This window comes from Scyliorhinus torazame, chromosome 17 (assembly GCF_047496885.1).
Source record: "Scyliorhinus torazame isolate Kashiwa2021f chromosome 17, sScyTor2.1, whole genome shotgun sequence".
NCBI lineage: Eukaryota > Metazoa > Chordata > Chondrichthyes > Carcharhiniformes > Scyliorhinidae > Scyliorhinus > Scyliorhinus torazame.
Genome location: NC_092723.1, coordinates 85,264,432 through 85,291,150, shown reverse-complemented (window position 1 = coordinate 85,291,150; position 26,719 = coordinate 85,264,432). Strand labels below are relative to the sequence as shown.

At 47.0% G+C, this 26,719-nt stretch overlaps 2 protein-coding genes across 6 annotated transcripts in view; one reads left to right on the top strand and one right to left on the bottom strand.

Annotated features, from left to right (window-relative positions):
• The window catches only part of LOC140393984 (choline/ethanolaminephosphotransferase 1-like), a 52,034-nt gene extending 36,299 nt beyond the window's left edge, over nucleotides 1-15,735 (top strand). For both annotated transcript variants that reach the window (XM_072480704.1, XM_072480703.1), the window contains exons 7-8: nucleotides 338-463; nucleotides 12,340-15,735. In XM_072480704.1, the coding sequence (XP_072336805.1) occupies nucleotides 338-463; nucleotides 12,340-12,477 (264 nt within the window). In that variant the 3' untranslated portion in view covers nucleotides 12,478-15,735. The remainder of the gene's footprint in view (nucleotides 1-337; nucleotides 464-12,339) is intronic.
• Nucleotides 15,736-16,562: 827 nt separating this feature from the next.
• sycp3 (synaptonemal complex protein 3) overlaps nucleotides 16,563-26,719 on the bottom strand; it is a 236,917-nt gene continuing 226,760 nt past the window's right edge. For all 4 annotated transcript variants that reach the window (XM_072480705.1, XM_072480708.1, XM_072480707.1 and 1 more), the window contains one exon: nucleotides 16,563-16,833. In XM_072480705.1, the coding sequence (XP_072336806.1) occupies nucleotides 16,780-16,833 (54 nt within the window). In that variant the 3' untranslated portion in view covers nucleotides 16,563-16,779. The remainder of the gene's footprint in view (nucleotides 16,834-26,719) is intronic.

Here is a 26,719-nt window from a genome sequence, read left to right as displayed (position 1 = left end):
TATATAACAGATAAGTCTGTTCAAACCTCATTGCTTTTGGCAGGAGCTTGCTATGCACAAATTGGTTGCTGCATTTCCTAAATTGGTAACTACACTTCAAAAGCACTTCATTGGCAATAAAGCACTTTGGGGAATTCTGTGAGGGGGGCTGCAGGTGCAGACTTACAACCTTTCATCTTGCACCACTGCATTCCCAGCAGTCACCCTGACAGTTCTGTATGTGTGCAATTTTGTACATGGGTTAATCTAATGATGTAGAATTGCTAATCTTGGAACCAGTGTGTTTTATTTTGAATCAGTTACAGGTAGAGTTGAATAGATTCTCTCCTGATTACAGGTGGCCCATATGACAAAAAGTGAGATGCATTTGCAGGACACAATCTTTGTTGGCCCGGGTCTCCTCTTCCTGGACCAATACTTCAACAGTTTTATAAATGAGTACTTGGTTCTCTGGATTGCTTTGGTAAGTAGAGAGCAACAGTCATTAACCCCATGTCTTGCCTAAATCAGAGTTTGATTTATTACTTTCAGTTGCTTCTAAACTGCCCATAGATTCAAATCATTAAACAGAACACTAGTTAGCAGATTTGGTCTGCCATGAGGGACCTTGTCAAAGGCCTTACTGAAGTCCATGTAGACTGTAGACAACATCCACTGCCCTACCCTCATCAATCATCTTTGTCACTTCATCGAAAAACTCGATAAAGTTAATGAGACACAGCCTCCTCATAAAATCATGTTGCCTTTCGCCAATATGTCTACTTATTTCCAAGTGGGAGTGAATCCTCTCCAATAATTTCCCTACCACTGACCTAAGGCTCACTGGCCTGTATTTTCCAAAAAGGTTAGGAGGGGTTATTGGGTTACGGGGATAGGGTGGAAGTGACCCTCCTGACTCCTTGCTTAAGTTTCTTTCTACTTTGCTTGTATTCCATACTTGCTTTGTGTGTTCCCAGCCTTTTAGCCTTGACAAATGCTTCCTTTTTCTTTTTGACTAGGCTCGCAATATCTCTCGTTATCCAAGGTTCTCGAAACTTGCCATACTTATCCTTCATCCTTACAGGAACGTGCTGGTCCTGAAATCCTATCAACTTACACTTGAAAGCCTCCCACATGCCAGATGTTAACTTTCCTTCAAACATCTGCCCCCAATCTACATTCTTCAGTTCCAACCTAATATTGTTGTAATGTAGCCTTCCCCCAATTTAGCACCTTCACCTGAGGACTACACTAATCTTTATCCATCAATATCTTAAACTTACTGAATTGTGGTCACGAAGGAAGATGGTTGTGGTAGTTGAATGTCAATCATCTCAGTTCCTCAGGGTAGTGTCCGAGGCCCAACCATCTTCAACTGCATCATCACCGGCCATCTTCCAATATAAGATCTGAAGTAGGAATGTTCGCTGATGATTGTACAATGTTCACCATTCGCAATTGCTTAGACACTGAAGCTGCCCACGTGCAATTGCAGCAAAACTTGGACAATATCCAGGCTTGGGTTGATAAGTGGCAAGTAATATTTGCGCCACACAGTGCCAGGCAATGACCATCTCCAATAAGAGAGAATCAAACCATTGCCCCATGACATTCCATTACCGAATCCCTCGCTATCAACGTCCTGGGGTTTACCATTGACCAGATACTGAACTGGAGCAGCCACATAAATACTGTGGCTATAAAACAGGTACAAGGCGAGGAACCATGCGGCGAGTAACTCAACCTCCTGACTTCCATCCTGTTGTCAACCTTCCTGTCGTCCATCTATAAGGCACAAGTCAGGAATATTCTCCACTTAACCTGGATGAGTGCAGCTCCAACAACACTCGAAGCTCGTTACCATCCAGCTATCTATTTGATTGCTACCCCTTCCACAAACGCACAGTAGCAGCCATGAGTGCTATCTACAAGATGGACTGTAGGAACTCACCAAGGCTCCTTAGGCAGCACCTTCCAAACCCATGACCACTATTTAGAAGGGCAGCAGATACCGCAGGTGCACTATAATAAGGCCCTGAGTCTGGAGGAGAGGTGTGTTGTATTAGAGACCTGGGTCTGTTAAATTTAGGCACGCTGCAATCCAGCCTTGTGCAGGAGTGTTTTGTTCTAGATGGATGGTATGTTATAATGGGGCCTTGTGTCCGGTGATGGAAAAGTGGGTGCAGTAATGAGCTTCTTGCCTGGTGAGCGAGGTGTGCTTCATTGTTTGTTCACTGCATTAGATGAAAGCAGGGGTTTTGCAATGGGCTCCAGAACTTGATGATTTTGACTGCAGGGTGTTGCAACTTCCTTACATTCTTGCAAGTGTTGGTCATAAGTTGCCTTTAATAGTTTGAGGGAAGTCAAGTAATGGCAGGGCTATCAGTTGAATGCAAGATGTAGAGAAACTTAAAATTTTTACTTAACCAAATAAGCTGAGAGAGCCTGCAGAGCTTTGTTAAAGCTGGTTTATTTTTGTGGTAGTCACTGAGGTGGGCAGCAACAGTTTCACAGTGGACACTGCCTCACAGTGTCAGGGACCCGAATGACTGTCTATGTGGAGTTTGTACATTCTCCCCGTGTGTGTGAGTTGCTCTGGTTTCCTCCCACAGTCCAAAGATGTGCAGGTTAGGTGGATTGGCTATGCTAAATTGCTCTTTGTGTCCAAAATTGCCCTGAGTGTTGGTTGAATGGGGTTACTGGGTTATGGGGATAGGTTGGTGTGGACGTGGGTAGGGTGCTGTTTCCAAGAGCCGGTGCAGACTCGATGGGCCGAATGGCCTCCTGCACTGTAAATTCTATGTAACCGATAGAGGACATCAGTATTTAGGAATTCATTCCAGCTTTGGGTGCAAGACGATACTCGGTCTCTGTTGCTTCTGCAGACTCTGAACACTTCAGAGTTTCAAGCCCGGTGCACGCCTTGATCAGTGAAAACTGCTGCTTATTAACCCTTTCTAAGCCACAACCCACTGTGTGATCAGTGATATTACATTCTGATTGACCTAAACGAGGCGAGGCTATTTTCTAATCGATTTAATTAGTGTGATCAATCTGTGATTGTCAGCAAGGTGATGGTCATTGACTGTCGCTTCCCACTATTCCCTGACTGGGTCCTTACAATGTCCATGATGTATACGACCTCCTCCTCATTATAGATTGTTTCTGTTCCTTTAATGACATCTTGTTACGGGTCTGTTTTATGATATCCTACTTGCGCATTTGTTCAGGATAGGGGAAATGACCTGCCATGCCCTCATGAATGATGCCTTGAGCTCATTGTCTCTGATTTTGCTTCATTAGTACAAGTTCTTCACTAAATCAGACCTGTTTTTACAGAATATTTGCTAGGTGATAATTTTCTGTCTGTGGTCACTGGTACTTAAAACAAAAGGTGGGTTGTGAAGTTGCTTATAACCTTAAAACCTAATACAAAAGATTACAAAGGTACTAAAAGTTTTGCAGTGTCTAAAATATAAATGTATAGCAATAATCTGTTTAAAGTGAGTTAAAGTCCCCTTATACATTCAATTACTGCATAGTTTTGAGTGATAAAAGTCTAAAAGGATTATACAATTACAAAACTAATCACTGTTCCACAACTCTGTAAGGAATATTTTGAACTAAATGGAAATACTTTTCTTCTCAAACACTACGAATTAAAACTAACAATGTAGAATACAGCTTTGTTATTTCCTCCTTTCTGTACAATAAGTCTCTTCTAACTTTGCTGTGCTGGTAACACCACATTTCGATATGGTTTTAATGTGTGAGGATGTAGACTTCACCGATCAACCTTGCAAGTTCTTGCAATGTGGCTCTGTGAAATGGAAAGGAGTACAACAGGGGCCTCTCTAGCAGTTTTGTAATTAACTCAATAATGAGTCACTTTTATCCTGACTAAAATCCTGTGGTACATTTCTGTCGTGAAGCTAAGCAGAGCCGCATACTATATTCTGAAGTCCTCTATTGGTTGCAATTGAAACAATAATATAATAGGTTAATCAATTGATAAACTGTGCGTAAACTAAAATAATAATCGGAAATGAATTTCCCGCCACAAAGCCCTGACTGATCTACCATATTCTACCTCTGCAGATTTGAGGCATTCCAAAACTCTTATGATTTTACCTCCAATTCAGAGACTAAGAATTCTGATCGACACAAGTTCATATTAAACCCAACATCTTTATTGAGTATTCGGAATAAAATAGTTTCAATTAAACGTTCCCCAAAGGTCAATTTGACATGACTGTAGGTCACTTGGGAGTGAACGTTGACCTAGATTATCCTGCTTTGTTCACTGGGACTCTTCCCTTCCAGAAAAGTCTTTCCAGAGTGCTCTTGTGTGAGATGGTTTCAGGATTGGACAAACTAAATACAGTTTTTGAAAGAGCTCATCTGGATGTGAATTGGTTTGTTGGGTACATGATTGGCTGTTGGTTGGTTAGCATATTCCTGGTGTTTTCCATTGGCTTGGCCATATAAGGAGTTCTTTCTGTCTCACTGTGATTACCTTTCTGGCTCTTATCAGTTTGCTGTGATTAAATGCCCCAATTCAATGTAAATTGTCCTATTCAATTCCGTATCACTGCAATTAGTGAATATTGATGTAATGAGCAAGTATCGCATCCACCATAACACTGTTCTTCACTTGTAGCTAGTCTGGTAACCCGTTCCATAGACTCTACCGCCCATGTAGTAACTACATTGCTCCTGGTAAAGCAAGTCTTGATTTTAAAATTCTTATTCTTGTTCTCAAATCCTTACGTGGCTTTGTTCCTCCTTTTTCTGTAATCTCCTACAGCCCCACAGACCCTTTGTGATATCCATGCTCATCTAATTTTGAAATAAAAGCAGAAAGTGCTGGGCAAACTCAATCGGTCTGGCGTCAGAGTTGAAGTTTTGAATCCAATATGGCTCTTCAGAGCTGAAGAGGTAGAAATATGATGGGCGGTTTATGCTGTTGACAAGGGAAGGGTGGAGCAAAATAGGTCGGGGATAGGTTGGCGGTCAGGAGAGAGAAAATGACAAAGATTTCATGGACACAAAGGGAGTGTTCAAGACTAAAGCAGGTACTAATAGTGGCATAAAGATCAGAAAGCAGAATGTGTTGCTAGCAGATCAAAGATCAGCATTTTCTGAAAGAAGAGCATGAAAGTAAGTTCTAGACTTGGGCGAGAAGTGGGGGAAACATTTAAGTGGGGGACAGAGTTCATGGTGAAATGTCTAACCGGAAGATGAGGTGCTGTTCCTCCTGTTTGTATTGGGCTTCACTGGAACATTGCAGCAGGCAGAGGATGGAAGATGGTGAATTAAAATGTCAAAGGCAGGATGATAGTATGAGAAATGAGCAATAGCAGTGTTTCTCACAATAGGGGGTCATGCTTGTGGACTGAGCCATTCTGCGCTTGGTCTCTCCAGTGCAGAGCCTGCCCCACTATGAGCAGTGATTGGCCTGAATTGAAAGAAGTACAAATAGAATTATGGTTGCGGCTATGCGGAGCTAAGTCGCACATTCGGCAGCTCCCGCAAAAAACGGACTTTTGGCTCTTTTCAGGGCCCCCAACGGAATTTTTTCGACGTTTCCTGCTGTGGGAAGGAGAGTACAATAGTTCCCCGACAGTATATGGCCTTTACCAGGAGCGGGGAGACTAATAAAAGTGGTGGTGAACCCGGAGAAGGAGCAAGGGAAGAACAAAATGGTGGCGGGCGGGGACCAGGCAGCGTGGATGCAGTGGGCGCAGGAGCAACAGGAGGTTATCCAGCGCTGCTTCAGGGAGATTAAAGCGGACCTGCTTGAGCCGATGAAACCTTCTATCGATAAGCTGCTGGAGGCACAGACGGCCCAGGGGCCCGACAAAAGATCTCCAACAGCGAGGACGAGATCTTAGGCCTGGCGCTAAAGGTCGAGGCGCTCCACAAGAAATGGCAGGAGTGGTTCGAGGAGATGGAGAATCGGTCGAGGCGGAAGAACTTGCCGATTCTGGGCCTCCCGGAGGGGCTGGACGTGGGGTCCTATGTGGTCACCATGTTGAACTCGCTGATGGGAGCGGGGTCCTTCCAGGGGCCCCTGGAGCTGGAAGGGGCCCATAGAGTGCTGGTGAGGAGGCCCAAGGTTAACGAGCCGTGCTGGTGCATTTCATCGGTTCGCTGATCGGGAGTGTGTGCTCAGGTGGGTCAAGAAGGAGAGGAGCAGCAGGTGGGGGAATGCGGAGGTTCGAATATACCAGGGCTGGATTGCGGAGGTGGCGAAGAGGAGGGCCGGGTACAATCGAGCGAAGGCGGTGCTGCACAGGAAGGGAGTGAAGTTTGGCATGCTGCAGCCGGCGTGACTGTGGGTCACCTACAAGGACCAGCACCATTATTTTGAGTCTCTGGAGGAGGCGTGGGCCTTTGTTCAGGCTGAGAAGTTGGACACAGATTGAGGGTCGGGATGGGCGTTTGGGGATTGCGGTTGATATGTTACTTTTTGAGGGGGGGGTCCTTTGGCCTTGTTTTTTTCTTTCTGGTTCGGTGAGGGTGGGTAGGGTGGGTTGGGCACTGTTTTGGTTGGGTTGGTCGGGGGGGGCTCTTGGAGGGGGGGTAAGCAAATGGAACAGGGGTGGATGGCTGGCAATGAGATGGGGCCCCGCGGGGGATGGGGAGGCCTGAGTCAGGGGGGGAGGGGACTGAGCCTGTAAAAGGAGCTGCGTCAGAGGCCGGGTAGGTGGAAAGCGCGGGCCTTTTTCCCGCGCTGAAGACTGGAGGGGCCGGGGTGGGGAAGCGAGGGTTGTGTCCCGCGCTTGGGATGGAAGGGGGAGGTGGAGAGCCTGCGGAAGGGGAATGGAAGAGGAGGGTGTGTCACACAATGGGAAGAGTCGAAGGAGAGGTGGGAGTGGCCGGGGCCAGCAGGAGTCAGCTGACTTCCGGAAGTGCAATGGGGGAGTAAAGCAGCTAGGATGGGTCCTAGCTGGGGGGGGGGGGGGGGGGGGGGGGGGAATCGAGTTGCTGCTATGGTCAAGGGGGAGCTGGAGTGAGTGGTGGGGGTTGAGACGGGGGTCTGCCGCCGTGGGGTGCGGGCGCGTGGCTGGCCGAGGAGGGGTTATGGCTAGTTGGCGGGAGAGGGGAGCGGGTAGCCCCCTGATCCGGCTGATAACCTGGAATGTAAGGGGACTGAACGGGCCGGTCAAGCGGGCCCGCGTGTTCGTGCACCTGAAGGCGGATGTGGTCATGCTCCAGGAGACACCTGAAGGTGGCAGACCAGGTACGATTGAGGAAAGGGTGGGTAGGTCAGGTGTTTCATTCGGGGCTGGATGCCAAAAATCGAGGGGTGGCGATCTTGGTGGGAAAGAAGATGTTGTTCGAGGCGTCGAGCATTTTGGCAGACAATGGCGGTAGGTACATAATGGTAAGTGGTAAGCTGCAGGGAGAGAGGGTGGTACTGGTCAATGTGTACGCCCCGAAGTGGGACGATGCGGGTTTTATGCGGCGCATGTTGGGCCGGATAAAAGGGCCCTAGGGAATTTTCATTCTTCTCACATGTCCATAAGGCTTATTCCCGGATCGACTTTTTTATTTTGAGCAGGGCGCTGATTGCGAGAGTAGAGGATACCGAGTACTCGGCGATAGCCATTTTGGATCATGCCCCGCATTGGGTGGACTTAGAGCTGGGGGAGGAGAGGGACCAGCGCCCATTGTGGCGCTTGGAGGTGGGGCTGTTGGCGGACAAGGAGGTGGGTGAGCGGGTCCGAGGAAGCATAGAGAAGGTACCTGGAGGCCAACGATAACGGGGAGGTCCGAGTGGGGATGGTATGGGAGGTGCTGAAGGCGGTGGTTAGGGGAGAGCTGTTCTCCATTAGGGACCACAAGGAGAGGAGGGAGCAGAGGGAGAGGCTGGTGGGGGAGATGGTGAGGGTAGACAGGAGGTATGCGGAGGTGCCTGAGGAAGGACTGTTGAGGAAGAGGCGCAGCCTCCAGGCCGAATTCGACCTGGTGACGATCAGGAAGGCGGAGGTGCAGTGGAGGAAGGCCCAAGGGGCAATTTATGAGTATGGGGAAAAGGCAAGCCGAATGCTGGCGCATCAGCTTCGGAAGCGGGACGCAGCTAGGGAGATCGGGGGAGTTAAGGACAGGGGAGGGAGTGGGGTTGGCATCAATGGGGTCTTCAGGGACTTTTATGAGGAACTGTATCGGTCCGGGCCCCCACTGGAGGAGGGAGGGATAGGCCGCTTTCTGGACCAATTGAGGTTTCCGAAGGTGCAGGAGGGACTGGTGGCGGGATTGGGGCCCCGATTGGGCTGGAGGAGCTGACCAAAGGGATAGGGAACATGCAGGTGGGGAAGGCACCGGGCCGGACGGTTTCCCGGTTGAATTCTAAAATTCTAAAAATGTATGGACCTGTTGGGCCCGTTGTTACTTAGGACCTTCAATGAGGCAAGGGAGGGGGGGCATTGTCCCCGACGATGTCCAGGGCACTGATCTACTTGATCCTGAAGCGGGACAAGGATCCCCTGCAGTGAGGGTCTTGTAGGCCGATTTTGTTGCTAAACGTAGATGCCAAGGTGCTGGCAAAGGTCTTGGCCTTGAGGATTGTGTGCCGCAGGTCATCCACGAAGACCAGACTGGGTTCGTGAAGGGGAGGCAGTTGAACGCGAATGTGCGGAGGCTTCTGAACGTTATCATGATGCCGGCGAGAGAGAGGGAGGCGGAGATAGTGGTGGCGATGGACTGAGAAAGCCTTCGATAGGGTAATGTGGGTGTACCTGTGGGAGGTGCTGAAGAGGTTTGGGGAGGGGTTTGTCAGGTGGGTTAGGTTGTTGTTTGAGGTCCCGATGGCGAGTGTGGCCATGAACAGGAGGAGGTCTGAGTATTTTCGGTTGCACCGAGGGGCGAGGCAGGGGTGTCCCCTGTCCCCCCTGCTCTTCGCACTGGCGATTGAACCCCTGGCTATGGCACTGAGGGAGTCGAGGAACTGGGGTGGGGAGGAGCATAGGGTGTCGCTCTGTGCGGACGACTTGCTGCTGTATGTGGCGGACCCGGTGGGGGAAATGCCGGTGGTAATGAGGATCCTCGGGGAATTCGGGGATTTCTCTGGGTACAAGCTCAACATGGGGAAGAGCGAGCTGTTCGTGGTTCACCCAGGGGACCAGGAGAGGGGGATTGGCGAGCTCCCACTAAAAAGGGCGGAGAGGAGCTTCAGGTATTTGGAGGTCCAGGTGGCCATGAGCTGGGGGGCCCTGCGTAGACTTAATTTCACGAGGCTGGTGGAGCAAATAGAGGAGGAGTTCAAGAGGTGGGACGCGTTGCCGCTGTCTTTGGCGGGTAGGGTGCAGTCAGTCAAAATGACGGTGCTCCCAAGGTTTTTGTTCCTGTTCCACTGCCTCCCCGTGTTTATCCCGAAGGCCTTTTTAAGGCGGGTCATCGGGAGCATAATGGGGATTGTGTTGGCGCGAGGGACTGCATGGAAGAGGCTGGAGACGGCGTCTTGTGAGGGTACGAGTCTGGCAATGGTGCCGCTGCTGCTCCCTCCAAGGAGGTATACCACGAGCCCGGTAGTGGCGGTTGCCCTCAAAACCTGGGGGCAGCGACGGCGGCACAGGGGGGAAGTTGGGGCCTCGGTGTGGACCCCAGTACGGGGGAACCACCGGTTCGTCCCAGGGAGAACAGATGGAGGGTTTTCGGGGTGGCACAGGGCAGGGATACGAAGATTGGGAGACCTGTTTGTGGACGGGAAGTTCGCGAGCCTGGGTGAGCTGGAGGAGAAGTATGGGCTCCACCCTGGCGAACACCTTCAGGTACTTACAGATAAGGGCGTTTGCCAGGCGGCAGGTGATGGAATTTGCGCGGCTGCTGCCACGCACGGTACAGGACAGGGTGCTCTCGGGGGGCGGGGGGGAGATATCTCGGAAATTTACCAGGTGATGCAGGAGGAGGCGGAGGCCTCGGTGGTGGAGGTGAAAGGTAAGTGGGAGGAGGAGTTGGGAGAGGAGATCGAGGAAGGGACGTGGGCAGATGCCCTAGGGAGGGTGAACTCTGCGCACGAAGAGGAAATGTTCAGCCTCATACAGTTTAAGGTGCTGCACAGGGCACACATGACCGGGACAAGGATGAGCCGGTTCTTTGGGGGCGAGGACAGGTGTGTTAGGTGCTTGGGGAGCCCAGCAAATCACACCCATATGTTCTGGGCATGCCCAGCGCTGGAGGAATTTTGGAGAAGTGTAGCGAGGACGGTGTCGAGGGTGGTAGATTCCAGGGTCAAGCCGGGCTGGGGGCACGCAATATTTGGGGTTGCAGGGGAGCCGGGAGTGCAGGAGGCGGAAGTGGCCGGTATTCTGGCCTTTGCATCCCTGGTAGCCCAGCGCAGGATTCTCCTTCAGTGGAAGGATGCGAGGCCCCCAAGCGTGGAATCCGGGATCAACGATATTGCGGGGTTTATTAAGTTGGAGAGGGTGAGATTTGCCTTGAGAGGGTCGGTACAAGGGTACTTTAGGTGGTGGCAACCGTTCTTAGACTTCCTGGCAGAACGGTAGTCAATGGCAGCAGCAACTCGGGGGGGGGGGGGGGGTTTACTTTATCTTTGTTTTTGTTTATTTACACTGGGGGGTCTGAGGGGGTGTATATATTTGCTGTGTTTGCTTTGTGTTAAGTCGGAGGGTTGCTTTTTAGGACTGTGTTTTGTACTTAATTAACCCTGTTGGGTTCCTTTTTCATTTTGTTACTGATATCCTATGAAAATCTTAATAGAAATTATTTTTTTTTTTTTTTAAAGAAGTACAAATAAATTGCTGCCTCATCAGGAAGGATTGTTTGGGGCTTTGTATGGAGGAGGTAATGGGGCAGGTGTTAAATAGAAACATAGAAAAATAGGAGCAAGAGGAGGTTATTCGACCCTTCACGCCTGATCATCCAACTCAGCAGCCTGATCCCACTCCCCCCACCCAAATATCCTTGGATTCCCTTCGCTCCAAGTGTTCTATCTAACTGCTTCTTGAAAACGTACAATGTTTTGGTTTAACTACTTCCTGTGGTAACAAATTCTACAGGCTCACCACTCTTGGTGAAGAAATTTCTCTTCATCTCTGTCCTAAATGGTCTACCCCGTATCCTCAGGTTTGTGACCTCTGGTTCTGGACACCCCACCATCGGGAACATCCTTCTGACTCAATATCTGCTCGTGCGCCAGTCTTGCCATCCAGGAATCAGTTTGGTAAACCTTCGCTGCACTCCCTCTGTAGCTGACAACACTGGGTGTACTTACACCACATGGACTGCAGCAGTTCAAGAAGATGGCTTGCCACCACCTTCTCAGTGCCAATTAGGGATGGATAATAAATGCTGGCCTAGCAGCAATCCAGACAGTAAGGAGGTGTTAGTTTTGGAGGGGATGCAGATTCCCCTCCAATGACACTGGCAGTTAGAGGGTTAATTTAAGACCTAGGCTTGTATTCTTGAGTGCAGGAGATGAAGAAACTATTTCCTTTACTGAGGCAATTCAGAACAAGGAGACAAAATGTTAATTAGAACTGAGACCCTTCAGCGAAATCAGGCTGCACTTTCCCCATGCTCCCCCACCCTTCTCCATAAACATGTAACTTAAATCCCTGAACATTTACTTCAAATTTAAAATGTGCAATGCTAAAATGAGATATAAATAGCCTGGAACATATTGGACAAAGTCCCCAACTAATTATACACAAAGACACCAAGTCCCATCATCGAAGATATCAGGCTGTGACTTACTCCAATCTCATTTTGTGTACAGGGGAATGGTGGCGTGGGTACACGAGCCAAACAGTGCCTGGTGCTAATGTGACAATGGGCCTTATTTGCTTCAGCTGTTGTCAAACAAATTAGAATTGAACGGTGAACCCTTGAGTTTGTAGATTGCTCCCATGCAGTAGACATCACAGATAATAGTTGCATGAAAATACTGCCTCAGTTACAATGGATGCTAGTTCATTCATGAATACTTTGTGAAGCTGTGAAAGAGACCCTCACAATATCTCACATGCGTACCATGAAATTAAAGTTTGGTTCTGAGCTGCTCTCTGCGGATTGGAACTGATATTGGAGGTCAGGATGATGACGTTTTCCCTGGTGTCTGAACATTACACCATGAGGCTGCTGAGCAGATGCTGACCCTTGTGATGGGTGTTCTTTGTCTGCCACTAAGTGAATACTTTCACAGGATTCCTCAGTACTCAGCTTCTAAGTTTTTATTATCTGAAGATTGTAGATGCACCCTTGTAGTTACACGATCAGGATCCTCACTCACTATTCTAGAAGAGAATGGGGTAGCAGGTCAAGATGTATGTCAAGTTACTCGGGCCACTGCATTCATTTTCTGACTGGCTTTTTTTGTTTCTCTTTGACACACAGGTCTGGTCTCTCTTTGACCTAATCCGTTACTCAGTGGGTGTCTGTAATCAGATTGCTTCCCACCTTCACATTAACATCTTCAAAATCAGTCCCCCCTCATCGCCAGTCAACATCCAGGAGCAGAACCATCACAAGTGACTTAAACCATTGTGCTCAATGAGAGAGAACTCCAGCACACAACTGAGAGAATGTACATAGAAAAATATGGAATTGGGAGAAAAAGTGAACACGTTATTAATTTATGGTTCAATCATTGTGTGCACTTTTTTGTTTTGTTTAAGCTTCAGTTTCTGAATGAAGCCTAACACTCCTAAACTAGCTGACTGATGGGAAGGATTGACTCACCCCTGCATGCATGTCTCCTGTAACACTGGCAGCTCAGGAACCAACAATGATGGGCGTCTACTCTGTATGGAACCAAATTAAAATAAGATGCACTGGTGTGTTCAACCCCTTTGGTCTGATGTAGCTGCAGGCTGTCGACAGGCCTGGTACAGTACTCTAGGTTTGGTAATAAACTTAATGGAAGTTCCTGCAACTTAACTACCTTGGGAAAATCAGATGAGCCATATCACAGTGAGAACTGCAGAGAGGAAATGTTTTGTGCCAGGCTGGAACCTTGCAGGCAGCAACTAGGAATGGGAAGTACAAAAACATGGTTGTTTTGGCATTTAACAACCTAATGAGTTGTCTTAATTTAAAGGGTGACACTAACTCCTGTGGTGTCCATGGATTATAAAAGTTTTGCAATGTTCTTTGGACCATGCCCTGATTATACCAATAAAGCTGTCTTCGAGATGCTGCTGTTAATGCTCAAGCTGTACAGGGGTGGGTAATTAAAGGGAAGGGCCTAATTTGGGCTGAACTGGCACTTTAAGGAGCAGAATCTGTATAGCGTTTATACTTTGTTCGCTCTGCTTATTTGCTATTCTTCCAGTCTTGTGTTCATTTTTATCAAAAATAGTGCTTTCAGTTTCAAACATTGATGACTAGGGCATCCAGTAATCCCATAACCCCTTTCACCCGCCTCATAGATGTGTTGCTCCCAAGGTCAGCCTCCTGCACTTTCCTCGTGATCTGAATCCAAAGCACTTTCTGTTTCTAAGCTAGTGCTGTTATTAAAGGAATGAATTTGTAACATTCACCGAGGGGCTTGCACTGAGGTGTCTTCACTTTCGGGGAATTCTTCCAAGAAAAACAGATTTCTCATTCCTTGAATGTTAAGAATATGTGCTTTCCCCCTTGACCAGTATTGGTTTTTAGGCTTAAATATCACTGAAGGATGCAGTGACCAACATCCTGCCTGTGGAATCTGAGCAGGCACTGGGCCTAACCTAACCCTGTACATCTGCTTATAATTTTACAGGACTGATAATTCTTCACACCAGTACACTCGAATCTTTACTGTGTGTGGGTAATACGCCAGTACTCCTGTATTTAAAAAGTGATCCTCCATAATTTTGAGGGTTCCTGTTGACCTCTGGTGAACAGGAAATGTTTTATCCATCTGAACTTGCACCTTGCAAGCCTTTACCTCACAGATGGACATAATCAAACTTAAAAAGTGTTCAAATGTCAAGTTGATGGCAGTTGTGCAGATTCCAATGCTGTGTATCTGAGAATTACTATGCTTTCTGACACATGCTGGTTTGGCATGAAGATGAGTGATGACAAGCTGACGCTAAAGCCTGGAGTGTGAGATTCCAGGTCAGCACAAGTTTTTCCTGTCATTAATAGGAGGTAGCTGCTGAAAAGGCTTCAAATACAGAAGTGGCAAAAGCTTCAACGTTGTTTCTCACCTTCACCAGACAGCCAACGATGTGCAGCTCCCACCACCTGGCGAGTAACATGGGATTTGTTTAACAGAGTACATCACACTTTTTTTTAAACTAATGAAGTGTGATCAGTTCTTTTGCCATTTGTCTGGATAACTTTGTTCTGTAGTATACCCCCATTGTTGCCTGTGGTTCTAAATCTTGTTTTCAGTGGCATTTGTCAAGTTCTAATTTTGTTTTGTCATGCAGAAGCTAACAGGTCTGGGATACGGGCACTATCGAAAGAAGCTGTGGGTTGGTGCCTGTACCAGGACCAATCTTTGCCTATAAATCTATTGCATAGAGGAAAGATGCAATAAAGTTGGCCTGTCTGTACATGCTGCCTATGTTCATTAGGAGCTTTGCCATATACCTGCTCTTGTTCCCATGTATCAGGACAAGGAAAACTGGCAATAATTAGAAGCAAAAGCATCTCTGAGCTAAATGTATCACTTTGTTACTACTTTCTTTTGATACCAGGGAGCCTTGCTTTAACTAGAAAATGATGTAAACTCCTATGACTATCATACAGTAACTGGAGAACAAGCTTGTTCTTCTTGATCTCCCTGTGGACAGTGATCTACAAGAGTATCAACTTTCCAGTAAATTACTTCTGAGTTTAAAAGAGATGGTTAATTTTTCTCATATGTAATTATTTTGATTGTGCATTTGCAGAGCATATACTTTGGCTTATTGAAGAGCTTTTTCTGAGCATATACTGTCACAGTACTGTGAATAGTACAGGGCCGTGGCTGATAGTACAGGGGTGGGGACAGCACTGCACTGGCCCTGAAGTGATTTTGAAGGAGATTAAATGTCAGGTGTCTTTGGCCTCTTGGATAATTCTGAATATAACAATTTCTGTTGTAATGGGAATTGGCATTTTCGTGGGATTTCTTGCATTGTGGTAAAAGGTGCTGGGCATGCAGCCAATTCACATCAGTGAAAATGCCCAAACTTTGCAAGAATCTGACACCAGTAAACTGTCCGTGGCACCATTTACAATTAATTATTGCCTTGAAATAACATTGAACAGTTGCCACAAGTATTATATCTGGATTTCTGACAGTTTGTAACCCTTGTGCAGTGCTGTCCTGTATTGTTTTCACATTGATGGGATGGGAGATTAATCTTGAGTAAAATACTGAAAGGTTCACTTTTTGGTTAGTTAAGTGTTGAGTTTGCACTCCTGAAATAAGCCCAGCCACAGCCCTGTCTCTCACCACATTTAATGCCACATGATTTATAACATGAACCAAAGCATTTCTCTTACCTTTGTCCCTTTTCTTGGACTTGGCTGTTTCTGCACTAAGTATTGTAACTGGAAGAATCTAATGAGGTGTTATACAACAGGAATGATCCAATGAGATGTTGTGTAAGAGATCCTCCAATGTACCAGCCCCATTTATTTGGAGCAACTGGATATAATGGAAAATTAATTTCTTTTGCAGAAATTTTGTTTTGAGAACCTACAGGGGACTCGCACATAATTGTGACTGATGAGCCTCTTGATTTTACTCTCGTGCTTAATTGTAATTTTTTTGTTCTTTCTAAATAAAAATAAATACCAAGTGCATGGTAAGTGTATGTTGTGGTCCAATTATACATTAATAGCCTTCAAACAATCCAATACATTTTTTTGCCACTCCCCCTCTTGCCCTCCTTGTCCATAAATACTCAGCTTCTCTGAAGTCCCTGCCCTTGCTTCAAAGTGACCAGTCCCATACTGCATGGTGAAATCTTAATGCAGTAAGATCAGTGCAGCTGGTCAATAGATGTGACTTTGCCAATATTGCTGACATAACAAGGCCTATTTACACTTACATGGGTTGTTTCAAACTGTGTCTGGCAAAATCAGTTGGTATGGTGCTTTATGGAACAAAAATGTACAATGTTTTGGCAGAAGACTATTGTTCAGACTACCAAGAGACCTCGATGCCAAAATGACCAGCTTCAGCGATTCTTCATCAGACAGCGGCAAAAACATGTATACTCATTATGTCACATCAGCAAAAATGGATGAAATGCCCATGAATTTTAATATGCCATCTGTGGGGTGGAAAGGTTCAAAAGCAGCTCCAGTGCAAACTAGACGATGTCGCCTGAATGGCTGTGACAACGTACTTAAAGCCGATGCTGACCAAGTTTCCTGCAGGAGTTTTTGTGCATGTTGTGACAACGATCGGGTGCATGAGGAATGTGCCGTAATGAAGGACATAGCTGTTGGATCCCAATTTTCAAAACGGCGGCTACCCACGCACAATTCACATTTTATGCTCAGCATATCGGTTCAGTACTATTGGAATTTTTTTGAAGCTTCAAATATAGGCTTGTAAGTGATCTATAAGATGTTGTACATAATAAAATTAATTATACTGAGGTAGGGTGAAGATAGAATGACTAACCAGGTGGCAGAATTGAGTATTTTATTGTAGTTAATTTCAGCAACACAATGAGCAAGCAAAGCACTGAAAAGTTAAATCTTTGATACAATAACATGAAAGCAGCTTTAAAACTAACCAGCATTTTAAAATTGCAAATATAAGCTCAGTTACTGCTGCAAAAGCATAATCAGCCGTCGAATAGCTTCCATTCAGTGTGAAAGTTTTGTATTCACTGAATAACATCACATTAGCATTGACTGCAGAGACTTCCGCACTGATGCCATCTCCTGCTGTTGCTGCATGGTGGAACAGAGAGCATGTAACTAATCAACAGAAATACAAACTATTTGGTTACTCTTATGTTTCCGCCTGGAGGGGTTGGTCCAACTATTTTTACGTGTCTCTAACATGTTGCATCAACTGGATTTAGATTGGCTGCCTTCATGTTGGCAGAACAGCCCAAGTCCACACCCCTCATTTACTTGTGAAAGATGTCATCGATTTACTTGTCAATTAGCAGACGCTTCTGTGCTCCACATTCTGTACATGTACAGCTTCCCCATGTTAATTTGGCAATTATGTATGTAGCAGTCCTGGTGCTGTAACCCATCTGAGAGATCCCACCACACATGCACCATATTAAGTTCTCAATTCATTCTAAATTTTATCCAATTAATGAAAAAATATTGCACTAAATTACAATTATCTTCCAAAGGTTCTGACTTTTAAGTGCAACAGACGCCTGGTACAACACAACAGGAAGGATATACTGGGTGATGTGTGCAGGAGTTAGACCATTTTAGCCTCTTCAGCTGTTCCAACATTTAATCAGATCAAGGGTTAGCTGTATTGTAGCTACATTAACCCACTTTCTTTCAGTAATGGTCACTGTTGGTATTGATTTTTACAACTGAGTAAAGTTCTGACATCTCCCCTGAATGGCTGACTACCAATTTTAAGATTAAAATTGGGCGATCTCTAGCAAGACAGTCCCACAAATTGGTGGGGATGTTGCATTTTTTCAGGGAGGTGTTGAGGGCATCCCTGAAAGGTTTCCTCTGCCTTCCTGGTAATCGGTGAAGATGACAGAGCTTGGAGCAGAGAACTTTTTTGGGGAGTCTTGTGTCAGGCATGCAGCTGATGTGGTCTGCTGAACACAGCTGATTAGCCATAACCAGTGCCTCCAGACTGGTCCCTCCAAAATCAGCCTTGCCTAAATATAAAAGCTTTGTTCCTTCTTCCTCACAAAACTTATATTAAAATCAATCTTTTCATTTCCCTGCCTTTTGTCCTGCAGTATTTATCGCCCAATCATGCTCAGCTTGTAGCCAAACCTCAATGATGCCTTTAAGTTGAATTTGTGCTTCTAATTTAGTTTTATTCCACATGCTACTTGCATTAAAGCAGCCTATTACAATGACCTACCAAAGCAATTAACCACCAATTAAGTACTTTAACAAATAAATATTCCATTGAAGAGTCTCTCTACAAGAAGGATGAGCCATCTCCGACTCATTTTTTATTCTTTCATGGGATATGGGCATTGCTGGTAAGACGAGCATTTGTTGCCCATCCCTAATTTCCTTTGAACTGAGTGGCTTGCTCAACCATTTCAGTGTCAACCACATTGCTATGGGTCCGGAGTCACATGTAGGCCAGACCAGGTAAGGGTGGCAGATTTCTTTCTCTGTGTCTAAAGGACATTTGTGATCCAACTGGTATTTTTACCACAACCAATGAGAGTTTTATATTCAATCTAAATTCCACTAGTTACTATGATGGCTGGTATTTGAACCCTAGAGTTGCAGCCTGGGCTTCTGGATTACTAGTCCAGTGACATTACCATTATGTAACCAGCTCCAGGGAAACCTATGGGACTAAAAGGCTGGGTGCCCTGAACCCATGACTGCACCCTAAGGTCTTAAAAGAAGTAGATGCCGAGATGGTGGATGTAATCTTCCAAAGCTCACGAGTTTCTGGAAAGATCTCAGCGGATTGGGAAAACCATAAATGAACACCTCTCTTCTATGAGGGAGACACTAGGAAATAGGCCAGTTAGTCAAACTGGAAAAATACTGGAATCCACTGTTAAAGAAGCAGAACATTTTGAAAATCATAATGCAATTGAGCAAAGTAAACTTGGCTTTGTGAAGTGGCGATTGTGTTTGACAAATTTATTTTGAAGATGTAAGAAGCAGGGTGGATAAAGGGGAACTAGTAGATGCAGTGTATTTGGATTTCCAAAAGGCATTTGATAAGATTCCATATTAAAGGTTACTTAACGACATAAGGTATGCAGTAAACTCATGGTATTGGAGGTAATATATTAGTATGGATCAAAGATTGGCTCATGCACACGAAATAGAGTCTGGATAAATAGGTCACTTTGTGGTTGGCAAATTAATTGGTGGAGATCCATAGGATTCAGTGCTCGAGCATCAACTATTTATAATCCATATCAATGACTTAGATGAAGGGACAGACTGTATTGTTGCCAAATTAGCTATGAGGAGGATACAAACGGCTGGATTCTACGGTCGTCGACGCCGAAATCGCGTTCGGTGACTGGCCAGAAAATCCAAGTTTCCAACCAAATTGGAGGTGGCGCCTCTTCCGCGATGCTCCACCCCATCCAAAGTGGCATACTCTAGGAGTACATCGTGTCACATATCGACAGCCTCAGGACATTGCCTGAAGCCTGCCCTGATGCTTCGCCCCCCCCCCCCCCCCCCCTCCACCAACCGAGTTCCTGACGGCATGGAACACGTGTGGTCTCACCCGTTGGGTACTCGGCGTGGCAGCTGCGGACTAAGTCATGCACATGCGCGACCACGGCAATTCCCCAGGGGGTATCGGCAGCTAGAGCCGGATGCTCTCTGCTGCCGTCCTGCTTGCCCCCAGCAAAACACGGAATCAGTGGCCGTTTTACGACAATTTTTCTGCCGTAAAATGTCACCGTTCCCATGTCTGCATGGGGACATCACCCCAGAATCGGAGAATCCAGCCCAAAGAGTTTACAAAGTGTGATGAATGAAAAAAATGGTTTTATTTTATATTTTGTTGTAGTAAGATTATTAAAACTCCTGGGTTCAAATACATACAGACAGTGTGTGCTGAAGCTGTAATTTAGATGTTGTAACAGTGAGGGAATCATTTATGCTAGCCATTTACTTGTTTACAGAAACAATGGCTAATGGAATATTGTTCATAGAAAGGAGATTCCCTGGGTGCAGATAATTAATGAGGGATGATGTTTCATCTTAGCTAAGTAAGCCATGGAACATCTTAGTGGGATACAGATGATGTAATTAATGGGAGGAGCCAGGTCTGTCAGCGGTTTTGGCAGTTTTACCATAGGATTTGAGTGACAAGATAGAAGGATCTTCGCATTGTTCTTGAAAGGGTCCCTCTCCAAAGGTCTGCACAGAGAACAGCAAGAAAATCTAGGGGAGTTTCACAGCAACTTCATTGCAGTGTTAATGTAAGCCTACTTGTGACAATAATAAATATTATTGTTATTGCTAACTTTATTTATGAGTAGATTTTAAAATGTATTGGCTTGCTTAGTTGGATTATATATAGTTGCAGGTGTAGATAGTGAGTTGAAGTGTTTCCTTTTATTTAAGAACTGTTTAACTGTTAATTGTCAAGTTATTTCTTTAATATTAATATGGTTGATTCAGTGTTTAAATTAAAGTTTGTTTTAACATAAATATACCTAATTGGTCTGAGTCATCACTCCTGGAGTGAAGTGTCCTTTTCACACTTCTGCAAATTGTCTGGGGTTTCTTGTCCAGTGCCCTAACAAAAATTGGGGTCTGGTATTATCATAACAAAAGGGATAAATAGATGAGTGGACAAAGATTTTGGCAAATGGTAACTTATCAAAAATACCTTTTTGAAAAAAAAACACTGCATCTACAAGTTTATCTACCATGCTTAATACATCCTCAAAATAAATTTGTCCACTTTGGAGGGAAGAATAGAAAAACAGAATATTATTTAAATGGTGCGAGACTGCAGAACGCTGTGAAACAGAGGGATCTGGGTGTCCTTCTACAGGAATCACAAAATGTCAGCATACAGGTACAGCAGGTAATTAGAAAGGCAAATCGAATGTTGGTCTTTATTGCAAGAGGGATGAAGCAGAAAAGTAGAGAAGTCTTGTTGCAGCTGGACAGGGCCCTGGCGAGACCACACATGGAGGACTACAAAGAACAATACAGCACAGGAACAGGCCCTTCGGCCCTCCAAGCCTGTACCGGTAACGATACCACCCTTGGCCAAAACCCTCAGCACTTCCTAGAGCCGTATCCCTCTATACCCATATATTTGTCGAGATGCCTTTTAAACGCCATTAATGTATCTGCTTCCACAACCTCCCCCATCAGCATATTCCAGGCACTCACCACTCTCTGTGTAAGCAACCTGCCTCGCACATCTCCTCTAAACTTTGCCCCACGGACAATAGGTGGGAGACTTGTTGGCGCCGGAGTCGAGAGTCACCAGGCTAGCTGGGTGAGCTTGTCTACGGAAGCCAGGTGGGGTGTGTGTATATAGCTAGTTTATGGCAGGGGTTAGGTTACAGGGTTTTGTTGATGGGGGGGGGGGGGGAAGGGGGGTAGTTGATCTGCTGATGAGGGAGGGACTTGGGTTTGCAACATGGAGGAGGTCAGAGGTGGGGGCCGCCAGGAGGCGGGTCAGGGGAAGCGCGACACAGGGGCTAGGGGCAGCCCCAAGAAAGGAGATGGCTGATCAGCCGGGGGGGGGGGGGGGGGCACTGTGCCCCCCAACCAGGCTTATCACCTGGAACATTAGAGGGTTAAACGGACCAGTAAAGAGGGCACGTGTGTTCGCGCATCTGAGGGTGCTGAAGGCGGGCGTAATAATGCTTCAGGAGACTCATCTGAAAGTAGCTGACCAGGTTAGATTAAGGAAGGGCTGGATTAGCCAGGTCTTAAACTCGGGGCTGGATACTAAAACCAGGGGGGGTCACGATTTTGGTTAACAAACGGGCGCAATTCGAGGTGGGTAGCACAATCTCGGCTGGGGGAGGCAGACTTGTCATGGTGAGTGGCAAGTTCAAGGGGATGCCCCAAACTGGGATGATGTGGATTTTATTAAGAGGCTGCTGGGGAAGATACCTGACCTGGATTCGCACAGGCTGATTATGGGAGGTGATTTTAACACTGTCCTTGACCTCGGCCTGGACCGGTCATGTTCATAAATGGGTAGGGTGCAGGCAATGGCAAAGGAACTGAGGGGGTTCATGGAGCAAATGGGGGGGGGGGGCTGATCCATGGTGGGTTAGTCGGCCGACGGGGAAGGAGTTTTCGTTCTATTCACATGTTCATAAGGTGTATTCCCGAATTGATTTTTTCATCATGAGCAGGGATTTGCTGGCGGGGGTGACGGACGTAGAATATTCGGCAATCGCTATTTCGGACCATGCTCCACATTGGGTTGATCTGCAGGTCTGTAAGGAAAGCTTTCAGCGCCCTCAATGGAGGCTAGAAGTCGGTCTGTTGGCGGACGAGGAGGTGTGTGAGAGTGTGATGAAATGTATGGAAAACTACCTGCAGGTCAATGATACAGGGGAAGTCTCAGCTGCGGTGCTCTGGGAGGCGCTGAAGGCAGCGGTGAGAGGGGAGCTGATCTCGATTTGAGCACATAGGGACAGGACGGACAGGGCAGAAACGGACCGACCGGTGATGGAGATTTTACAGATAGACAGGAGATATGCGGAGACCCCGAGGGCAGAGTTTTTAAGGGAACGACAAAGGCTACAGACGGAGCTTGGGGTGTTGTCCACAGGGAAGGCAGTAGAGCTGCTTAGGAAGGCAAGGGACGTGATCTATGAGCATGGGGAGAAAGCCAGCAGAATGCTGGCACAGCAATTGAGGAAGAGGGAAGCGGCTAGGGAAAAAGGGAAGGTAGTCGACGGGGGGGGGGGGGTAGTTGGTAGGAGATCTGGCAGGGCTGAACAAGGTGACCAGGGACTTCTACAGTAAGCTTTATACCTCGGAACAGCCCCCCCCCTCCCCGCGGGGCTGGAGGGGATGAGGCGCTTTCTGGATGGACTGGCCTTCCCAAAAGTGGGTAGGGGGTTGGTAGACGGGCTGGGGGCCCCGATTAGGACCGAAGAAATATTGGTGGGCTTGAGGGCCATGCAATCGGGTAAAGCCCCGGGGCCGGATGGGTATCCGGTGGAGTTTTACAAAATGTTCTCCAAGATAGTGGGGCCGGTGCTGGTTAAGGTTTTTAATGAGGCAAGAGACAGAGGGGTTTTACCCCCGACGATGTCACAGGCCACCATCTCCCTGATATTGAAACGGGACAAAGACCCGGAGGCTTGTGGGTCCTATAGGCCGATCTCTCTGCCCAATGTAGATGCAGAATTACTGGCCAAGCTTTTGGCTGCTAGGATTGAGGACTGTGTGCTGGACGTTATTATGGAAGATCAAACCGGGTTCGTCAAGGGCAGACAGCTGGTGGCCAACCTAAGAAGGCTGCTAAATGCGATCATGATGCCCCCGGAGAGTAGGGAGGTAGAGGTTGTTGTGGCAATGGATGCCGAGAAGGCTTTAGACCGGGTTGAGTGGGGCTATTTATGGGAGGTGTTGGGACGATTTGGGTTCAGGGAGGGCTTTATCGACTGGGTTAGGCTGCTGTACCAGGCTCCGGAGGCGAGTGTAAGGACGAATAGGACAACGTCTGACTATTTTAGACTGTACCGAGGGACAAGGCAGGGGTGCCCCCTCTCCCCACTGCTGTTTGCGCTAGCAATAAAGCCGCTGGCAATTGCCCTGAGAGCTTCCAGGTGTAGGAAGGGGCTGGTACGGGGGGGGGGGGGGGGGGGGGGGGGCGGTGAACATGGCAAAAAGTGAGTTGTTTGTAGTCCAGGCGAGGGGCCTGGAGGGTCGGCTGAGGGGGCTTCCGTTTAGGTTAGTAGGGGACAGTTTAAGATACTTAGGGATACAGGTGGCGCGGGACTAGGGCTGGTTGCACAAGTTGAACTTATCTCGGTTGGTGGAGCAAATGAGGGTCGAGTTCCGGAGGTGGGATGCACTCCCACTGACACGAGTGGGGGAGAGTGCAGACAGTTAAAATGACTATCCTCCCGAGATTCCTGTTCGTATTCCAGTGTCTCCCCATTTTCATTCCGCGGTCCTTTTTAAGAAGGTCAATAAAATGATTATGGGATTTATGTGGGCGGGAAAGTCCCCGCGGGTGAGGCGACTGATGCTTGAGAGGAACCGAGGGGAAGGGGGGCTGGCGCTGCCAAACTTTAGTAATTACTACTGGGCTGCCAACATAGCTATGATAAGGAAGTGGATGGTGGGTGCAGGGTCGGTTTGGGGACGGATGGAGGCCGCTTCGTGCAGGGGCACCAGTTTGGCAGCCCTGGTTACGGTGCCCCTGCCGCTCCCGCTGGCACGGTACTCCACCAGCCCTACAGTGGTGGCGACTTTGCGGATCTGCGGCCAATGGAGAAGGCACGTGGGGGAAGTGAGAGCATCGGTTTGGTCCCCAATTTGCACAATCACCGGTTTGCCCCGGGGAATATGGACGGTGGGTTCCAAACATGGCGGAGGGCTGGGATTGAGAGGATGGGGGATCTGTTCTTAGAAGGGAGCTTCCTTGTGGGCGGATCCTTGTGGGCGGAGAGCTGGTTTTTGCACTATGTTGATTGTTCTTTGCACATTGTTTTATATTGTTGTTTACTGTGCCAAAATGCTTCAATAACATAGTTTATCAAAAAAAAAACTTTCCCGCCCATAGGACCTTAAACCTATACCCCCTAGTGACTGACCCCTCCACCCTGGGAAAGAGTGCCCATCCACTCTATCTGTGCCCCTCATAATCTTGTCGACCTCTATCAGGCCATCCCTCAACCTCCGTTGTTCTAATGAAAACAGTCCGAGTCTATTCAGCCTCTCCGCATAACAGCCAACATCCTGGTAAACCTCCTCTGCACACTCTCCAAAGCCTCCACATCCTTCTGGTAGTGTGGCAACCAAATTGTGCATAATATTCCAAGTGCGGTTCTGTACAACTGTAGCATGACTTTTTTTTTTAGGGGCAATTTAGCATGGCCAATCCACCTACCCTGCACATCTTTGGGTTGTGGGAGCTAAACCCATGGAAACAAGGGGAGAATGCGCAACCTCCACACAAACTGTGTCCCAGAGCCAGGATCGAACCTCGGACCTCGGTGCCGTGAGGCAGCAGTGCTAACCACTGTGCCACCGTGCTGCCCGTATATGACTTTCTATATCCCCAAGAGTTTTGCCATTTACGGTATATTTCCCCTCTATGTTAGACCTACCAAAATGCATTACGTCACACTTGTCTGGATTAAACACCATTTGCCATTTCTCTGCCCAAGTCTTCAACCTATCTTTGCCCTGCTGTATCCTCTGACATTCCTCAAAACTATCTGCCACTCCACCAACCTTGGTGTCATCCCCGAACTTACTAATCAGACCAGCTACATTTTCCTCCAAATTGTTTATTTATGTATACTACAAACAACAAAGGCCCCAGCACAGATCCCTGTGCAACACCACTCGTCACAACCTTCCATTCAGAAAAACACCCTTCCACAGCTACCCTTTGCCTTCTGTGACCGAGCCAGTTCTGTATCCGTCTTGCCACCTCACCTCCGATCCTGTGTGACTTCACCTTTTGTACCATTCTGCCATGAGGCACCTTGTCAAAGGCTTTACTGAAGTCCATGTAAATAACATCCACCGCCCTCCCCTCATCAATCATCTTTGTCACCTCCTCAAAAAACTCGATCACCTTCCCTTCCCAAAACCATGGGAAAACCAAACTATCACTAATGAGTCCATTTGTGTCCAAATGAGTATAAATCCTTTCCCTGAGAATTCTCTCCAATAATTTACCTACGACCGATGTGAGGCTCACCAGCCTACAGTTTCCTGGATAATCCCTGCTACCTTTCTTAAACAGCGGTACCACATTAGCTATTCTCCAGTCCTCTGGGATCTCACCTGTAGCCAATGAGGATGCAAAGATATCAGTCAAGGCCCCAGCAATTTCTTCCCTCAGTATTGTGGGGTAAATCCCATCAGGCCCAGGAGACTTATCGACAATGTCTTTTAAAACACCCAATGCCACCTGTCATGAGAATGTCACTTTAAGAAATGGTTAGCTGCTCATGTTACTGCAGTGATGTCAGAGTGTGGGTGGAGCTGAGCTCTAGTTCTGCTTTTTAGTTTCACTTTGAGAAAAAGCTTGGGTGATAGATTTGTTAGTGGGGGAGCATTTTGGAGACAGTGACCACAATTCTGTGACTTTCACTTTGGTAATGGAGAGGGATAGGTGCGTGCAACAGGGCAAGGTTTACAATTGGGGGAAGGGTAAATACGATGTTGTCAGACAAGAATTGAAGTGCATAAGTTGCGAACATAGGCTGTCAGGGAAGGACACAAGTGAAATGTGGAACTTGTTCAAGGAACAGGTACTACGTGTCCTTGATATGTATGTCCCTGTCAGGCAGGGAAGAGATGGTCGAGTGAGGGAACCATGGTTGACAAGAGAGGTTGAATGTCTTGTTAAGAGGAAAAAGGAGACTTATGTAAGGCTGAGGAAACAAGGTTCAGACAGGGCATTGGAGGGATACAAGATAGCCAGGAGGGAACTGAAGAAAGGGATTAGGAGAGCTAAGAGAGGGCATGAACAATCTTTGGCGGGTAGGTCAAGGAAAACCCCAAGGCCTTTTACACATATGTGAGAAATATGAGAATGACTAGAGCGAGGGTAGGTCCGATCAAGGACAGTAGCGGGAGATTGTGTATTGAGTCTGAAGAGATAGGAGAGGTCTTGAACGAGTACTTTTCTTCTGTATTTACAAATGAGAGGGGCGATATTGTTGGAGAGGACAGTGTGAAACAGACTGGTAAGCTTGAGGAAATACTTGTTAGGAAGGAAGATGTGTTGGGCATTTTGAAAAACTTGAGGATAGACAAGTCCCCCGGGCCTGACGAGATATATCCAAGGATTCTATGGGAAGCAAGAGATGAAATTGCAGAGCCATTGGCAATGATCTTTTCGTCCTCACTGTCAACAGGGGTGGTACCAGGGGATTGGAGAGTGGCAAATGTTGTGCCCCTGTTCAAAAAAGGGACTAGGGATAACCCTAGGAATTACAGGCCA